Raw genomic sequence first — 7855 nt, 5'->3', positions numbered from 1 at the left:
AGTATATTATCCACACTTGCGGGCGGTAAAGTTTTTACAAAACTGGACATGGTGCAAGCTTATATGAAGTTAGGAGTCAACTGCGAAGCTGCTAAATCACAAACAATAATTACGCATACAGGGGCTTTTAAATGCAATCGTTTACAGTTCGATATATTCGTGGCTCCACAAATTTTTCAAAAATTCATAGACACTAGAATAACGTGTATTCCAGGTGTACTACCTTATTACGATGAATTTTAATAGTCACTGGCTCAGAAATAGACTTAGATTCAAAAGTGCACGCGGTATTGTCGCGTATTCAGGAAGACATTTGCGCAAAGAAAAGACAACAATTGCAAATCCGTTACTTGCACTGCTCCGAATGAACCTTCCCTGGTAGTGGCGTTTCAAAGAACAAAAAGCTTTTGATTTATTAAAAGACATTTAACGAAAAAAACAGTGTTGGGACATTACAGTGAACAAAAAGATTTATTTTTGATGTTGGATGGCGGCCCTTACGGAGTAGGTTGTGTGCTTAGTCAACATGATGATGAGGGACAGGAATATCCATTGGTGTACCATAGCCATACTCTATCAGCTGCTTAACAAAATTTCGCCCAAATGGATAAAGAAGCACTGGCCATAATATCGGGCATTCAAAATTTCATGAATATGTATATGGCAGGAAAATAAGCATAATAACGGACCATAAACCATTGCTGGGTATTTTTAATCCGAAAAATGGTGTTCTAGTCTTAGTAATTCAGTCTGATATAAATTTTTACCTCAACAATAACTATAGTGTAATAATTCAGTAGCTGTAAATAAAACTATATTTTACTCCAAAACTTTTATTACAAAATATTTTATTTTATCATAGTCGATCGAGAAAAATTGAAGACAGGGAATTAAAAACAATTTGATATTATAATTAAAGATCCAGCTTATTAGTTCCAGTGACAATTCTACATTAATGCGTTAATTAAATTACTATTTTTTTTTATTTGTTTTTAATTCATTACAACAAAACACGAAATTAGAATTAAAAAGTTTGTTGTTTGTTTGCACTCAAGTAACCTATTAATTTCCTTCCTCATTCCTTAATATAAACTTCAAAAGTTGCTACATATAAGGACATTTTATTGCAACAGTGAAAAGCACCAGGAACTGATAAAAAATGAATTAATAAACCGAAGGATATCAGTAACTACAGAGGAATCATGTTACTGAACACCACATACAAAATATTGTCTAGCATATTGGGAAATAGATAAATTACCGAAAATACACTAGGGCAAGATCCGCCAGGCTTCAGAAAAAGAAAATCAACCATATATGCCAACACAGCTGATTTAAAAGTGATATAAAAGTTGATATAAATTTTCACTTACTATTTACAGACTTCTAGCAACCTTTCGACTCTCTAAATAGACTCGCGATTCTTAATAGAAATTCAAACCTGATTAGATTTATTTATCAAAATTTCCTTCACACTAAATTAATAATAATCAATAGTCCTTAATACAATTTAAAAAATGAGAATTTTAAATCTTTAGGCAAAACTTCAATATTTCCTGTTAATAATTTTTTCTTTTATAGACGAGAACAAAAAAAAAATCATAAATATTAAATTTTAATTAAAAAAATAATTATTGTCATTAAAATATAAATGAGCACGCCTCTGTTCTGGTAAACATACCTTCAACCTTGAGCGGAGATCTTTAGAACACCCTCAGAGTAGGGAATTCTATTCGTCAACATTCTACTTGACGAGTAGAATTCCCTAGTCTAAGAGGACACCCGATTATATAGCGAGAATACGGGCAAACGGGACTGCTTAGTCTATATATTATACGTCATTGAGTTACAGCCTATGAACGGCTCTTGCATAAAGACAGTTTTACATTATGCTATTTTCATGCTAGGCAAGAGCCATGCAAGACAGATCATGGAACTGCGCATGCCCACGGGCTATTTCCATGCAATTCCTGTGCTAGACGAAAAATCCGTATACAAATATCTTAGTCGAATAGCTTTGGCAGCTAAGGCCAGATATATGAATAAAAGAAGAAGACTCTGACATATTATTGACAGATGTCAATATATGTGTTCTTTGATTCTGTCTCCGCCATAGCACACTACCACCTAGCATTGAAACTTCCGTGTTAAGGAATAAAACAATGATTGGCGCCATAGCACACTACCACCTAGCATTGAAACTTCCGTGTTAAGGAATAAAACAATGATTGGCGCATCACCTAGTGATCGGGCGCATAACTATATATACATGGCGCTAAATTCAAAAGTTTAGTAATATTACCTAGGATTGTGAACTCATTTTAAAGTAAAGGAAAATCGATATAATCCTAAAATAACAAGAAAAATCCTTATCCTATACGATAATAAATATTTTTCGTATACTTTTTGGGTTTTCTTGTTATGTTGGGACATATTTATTTTCCATTACATTAAAATGCCAAAGTGGTTAAAAAAATTACAGAATAAAATATAGAATAAAATCTTTATTTATAAAAATGTTACAAGAAATGTTATATGTGTTACAAGAAATATTAATAATACAAGCCATGTGTAGTATAATTTAGTTTTCTTAATGTTGTGACAAGAACGGGTCAGTATTTAAATAATTGTTTTGTCATTCTTATCAAGTTTTATGTGAATAAAAGCCTAATTCTGCAAAAGACATTTTACTACAATTTTATTCGCATAAATTTACAATGGGGAAGTACTTTAGACCAGATAAACTAGAGGCTGGTCCAAACTGTCAAACTTCCACCAAAGAATTCAAACATTAGTAAGTATATAACATTCAAGAATTTTTTAGAAAGCAATGAATCTAAAGATAAATCCCTAGAAGGTAACGATAAGTACATGCTTTTAAAAAATTAATCTACGATTACATAAGCGAAGCAATCAATCTGGAAAACCAATTGCTTTTTTCACACATACCCTCACAGATTCTGAATAAAAACATTATGCAATTGAAAAAAAAGCAAATGAGTTGAAGTATTTAAAAAAATGCAGACATTATCTGGTAGAAAAGCAATTCTAACCAATTACAGATTAAATCAGTATTTGGTTTATATAGAATGACGGTATATATCAAATCTAACAAGGAGAACTAGCTTTACTTCAGAAGAATTTATTAATTATCTACACTCTAAAGGAATATATTCAAGTAGAACAACACCATATAATCATGAAGAAAATGGTTAAGTCGAAAAATACAATGAGTTATATGGAAATTGGTGAATCTAGCATAGAAAACCAAAAATTTAGAATTCACTTAATGGAAAACTGCTTTACCATGTGCTCTGCACTATATAAGAAGTTTACTGTTGAATTGTTATATTATTGAATCAAGATAATGATGAAGGTCCAAATAACACACTAGAGAATTCCACTACTAAATAAATACCAGATGAGACAGAAAATTTACCTGTTCAAAAACCTGATGATAATGATGAACCAAGATTGGAAAATTCAGATTTTCATTCTAGCTGTAAATCAGCTGGAGCTAAAAATAAACCAAAATAGTTGCAATATTTTGTTCAAAAATAGGGACGGGTGAATGTAGTATAATTTAGTGTTCTAAATGTTATGACAGGAACTTGTCAGTATTTAAATATTTTTTTTGTAATTCTAATGTCAAATTAAAGCCTAATAAGCAACAGACAGCCATCAGACATTCTGAGTTTTTTGTAGTACTTTCATCCTAATGCAATAACACACACTATCAGTGGTCAGTGAAAACTCTTACAGTCTGGCGTTCTACTCACAGAAAGAGAGAACTCAAGGACCCTGCTAAGTTGGAAACAGAACAATTAAATGATTTAGTTCTAGAAAGAAGTTTATATACATTTATACTCATACTATATGTTATATATTTATATGATAATACTTGTATTCTTATAATCAGAATCATAATATGAGTTCCAGAAAAATATTCTGGTTATCAACAAAATTATGATTTTGATTAGATTAGCAAAATATTGCTTCTTGCAAAAAGAAAACCCAAGAATGAGGAATAACCGAATGATAGCAAATAGAAAAAACGAACAAAAAAAAAGAACAATGGATAAGGTAAATAATTTATTTCTAAGGTATGCTTAAAGTTTTCACCCAGAATGTAAGCTTTGCTAAAACCTGATATAGTAACTTTATTTGCTCAGTATAAACTCCAAACAACAGAGGATAATAATGTTTTTATGCCTGAAATGACAAACACAATTACAATCAACAGATTTTTTCACCAGTATGTCATCTTAAGATCAGACATCCCATCCCTGTCATCAACAGAATAGGAAAGATCCCTGTCAACACATTCAAATTTATTTATTCATAACTCTGAATGCCTTACCGCTGTCTATGTGGATGCAGGCTAATATACGGGACAAGCCGATTAAGTGTTACAACTTAGTGGTTAAGTACACAGTATTTTAAGATAATAAAATTAAATAATGTGAAATAAAAATATATTATGTACACAAACACATGCATGTACACATATATATATATATATATATATATATATATATATATATATATATATATATATATATATATTATATATATATATATATATATATATATATATATATATATATATATATATATATATATATAATTAAAGATGTAATGACATTTTAAAACCTATAAACCCAACAGTTAGTTCTATGATTCTAAAATCCAGCACAAACAATAAAGATGGAAAAATAACATAACAAAAATAAAAAAATATGTAAAGTATTACCTAGTTACAATAAAAACATGAAGTATTTTACACAGTTAAGTTTCCAAACTCTATGGTACCAGTAACTCTTCTACTAATATTTATATATTTATTGAGGGACATATTAAATACATTTACATTTAGGTTGTTTAACAAAGATAAGTATCTATTCAGTGGGCTATTAGCACCATAGGTTGTTTTACAAAATGGAACATTAAAAGTACATAGATGAGGCAAACCATGGTATTATAATATGGTACTCTAAGACCAATCTCACTCACAAGAGAGGGACAGATCCCTCCTCATACTTAAAGCAGGCAAGCTCATAGACCTCTCCATGATAGTGTAGTCATGGTCTGCTAATCTAATCCAACTTTGAAAGGCGCACACCTGTAGAAATTTATGCCGAACCCTCTCTAAGGTGATGCTTTTTAAGATAGTTGTTGAACCACCACCTACAAATAATTCAAATACTAAGCTAAGTAAGACTGGTTTTATAATATATAATTTTAGGTTAAATTTATAAACTAATTTTATAGTAAAAGGTCAGATATAATGTGAATAAGAATATAGGTCAGTGGTATAATAGTTCTTACCTGGTCCTGGTAAAAACAAACTCGGAACGGCTGTTCTCGTAATACCCCTATTTCCAACATTGACTATATCTTCCTCTTTAAAATGACTAGCGCATACACGAAAATTGTTATAAATAGTTTCTTTTGCAGCATTCTCTAATTAGGGCTCTTAACAGCATTCACCCATTTATCAAACATATCCATATAATGTCCTGGACTTAAAAAAGTAGTATCAAAGAATATAGACGCTTAAGCGTCTATATTCTTTGGTAGTATCCATGCAATCTGGAACACATCTTTTTTGTTCAGTTCTTCGTCTCTACATTGTTATTCCATGTAATGTGTTCGATTCCATAATAAAAAATCGTCGAAAATTGTACGATTTTGCACTATTTATACAAAAAATTTTAAATTATAAAATAAATTATAAAAAATAAAACAAATACAAATATGGCGCTGTATTTGTCTAAACTCAACTTTGACTTGATCACAGCACACTCACTCCGTGCAGGAACGAGACTAGCAGCGCCACCAAGCGAATGGGCGCCTAATCCGAACATGATTATGGATTTGACCTTGGCTATCCCTGTTACCAATCTAGGTGTAATTTATCTATGGTCTCCGCGATATAAATTGAAATTTAATAATAAGCCAACGGTTTTTAGGTTTTTACAAACTTACATGTGTTAAGTTTTTGTGGATGTTATAGTAAAAAATTATAAATTACAAACTGACATGGCATACCAAAATTTAACATCAAGTGATAATGAAGAGGACATTATTTCTGACAGTGACGAATATTCTAGAAGCACTTTTTTAAAGAGCATTATTTCTGATTCTGAAGATGAAGGTATAGCAAAGTCTGCTCATTCAGGTACTTCTGCTGAAAAAGAAAGTACTTCAAATTCTACTGAGAGTGTGACTATTACTTGCAGGGGTAGAAGCTTAACAGAAAAATATAGTAATAAAAAAGAAAACAAAAACAATTACAGTAAAACTAAAAGGTAAATATTGAATGAGATATTGGTGAATATCCATTTACATATACATACATATCCATTTACATATACATTTATCCACCATTCAAATATCCTGTTTGCAAGTTCCTGAATTTTGAGAATCTTTAATTTTAAAAACCTTTACTTTTACTATGGTTCAATGATGTATTCTTAAATATCAACATTTGTTTTTGTATCTTTATTAAATATATTTTCTCATCACAGTAAGATTTCTAAGTTATTATACTTAGTAAATTTGTGAAATATCAATACTAAGAGTTCTTAATTGAATATTTTTTCTGTCCACAACAGAAACTTTAAAATTCATCAAAAATTTAATCCTAAAAAATACACATCTCAGAATACTGAAATTACTTAAATGTCTCTTTATTTGTAATCAAATAATTATTCCTTTCTAGGCTACAAAATTCTTCTATAACACTAAATCAATCACAAGTGACTATGGATGATTCAGAAGAAGAATATGATTTACCTAAAATTAAAATTAGAACAGATATTTTTCCTTCACTTGGTCAAAGAAAACTAAACGAGTCTTTGACAGAAAAAGAGTCAAAAAATAATAACAAAAATAAAAATATGAAAAAATGTATTATATCAAGTTCAGATTCAGATGAAGATGTGCACAGAGTTCCATTAACTAAAAGAAAATACATTATGAGTTCTGATTCTGAAGTAGATACACCTGAAAAAGGTGCAGGTAATATGTCTTCTAGATCAGAAAAATCTGACATCCTTGAAAATGTTTCAGAAAAAAGTTATTCATTAAAAATGAATGTAATCAGTTCTGATTCTGAAAACGAAATATTTAGAGAGATTGAGAAGAATATGTCCTTACACAGAATAGTTCCCAAAAATCAAATAGCACATAGTTCTGATTCTGAAATAGACACTTGCGAAAAAGATTTAGTAAATACATCTTCTGGATCTGAAAAAAACAGAACACCTAAGAACGTTTTGGACAAAAATTCATCCAAAAATAATTTTACTTCACCATATTTAGATGCAGTTCATAATGAAGAAACTATTAAAACATCTGTCCTGTTAGAAAGATTGTCTGTATCTCAAAAGACAACCATGAGTCCTGTAAAATTGGACAAAACTAGAATATCACATGATTTTAAGGGCAGACAATTACTTTGTAGCACTTTTATTGATGCACCAACATTCTGCAATACACCCATTAATAAGGAGACAGGCAAAAGGTTACTAAACAGATCAATTGATACTCCAAGGATTTTAAAACAAGATAAGAAAGAAACTGTTGAGCCTAGGTAATTTTTATTTTTAGCATTAAAATTTTAACTTTTCTATAATTATAAGGATTGTCTTCTAAATTATTAGTAAACATACAAGCAAATAAATGCAATTTACTATTTTTATTGGGAATAAGCCAAAATTTTACTTTAAAATAAGTATCTGATGTTTCGATTTCTACTTCAGAAATCATTCTCAAAATACAAAACAGTTTATTTGACATTTCAATTTCTACTTCAGAAATCTTTCTCAATATACAAAATCTTTATTTGACA

General features: G+C 30.0%; 1 protein-coding gene across 1 annotated transcript; it reads left to right on the top strand.

Moving 5' to 3' along the window:
- Positions 1–5932: 5932 nt before the first annotated feature.
- LOC140431964 (uncharacterized) lies at positions 5933–7601 on the top strand. Its single transcript, XM_072519832.1, has 2 exons — positions 5933–6311; positions 6725–7601. Exons 1-2 carry the CDS (start codon positions 6043–6045, stop codon positions 7599–7601), a joined length of 1146 nt encoding a protein of 381 aa, XP_072375933.1. The 5' UTR covers positions 5933–6042.
- Positions 7602–7855: the final 254 nt, after the last annotated feature.

This window comes from Diabrotica undecimpunctata, unplaced genomic scaffold (assembly GCF_040954645.1).
Source record: "Diabrotica undecimpunctata isolate CICGRU unplaced genomic scaffold, icDiaUnde3 ctg00002362.1, whole genome shotgun sequence".
NCBI lineage: Eukaryota > Metazoa > Arthropoda > Insecta > Coleoptera > Chrysomelidae > Diabrotica > Diabrotica undecimpunctata.
Note: the sequence above shows the minus strand (reverse complement) of the source record. Positions and strands in the feature narration are given on the sequence as shown.

Bases quoted from the DNA above. Each gene is read 5' to 3' on its own strand.
- LOC140431964 (XM_072519832.1), top strand. From the start codon at position 6,043: ATGGCATACCAAAATTTAACATCAAGTGATAATGAAGAGGACATTATT. The intron at 6,312-6,724 runs GTAAATATTGAA...ATTCCTTTCTAG, and splicing joins AATTACAGTAAAACTAAAAG to GCTACAAAATTCTTCTATAA.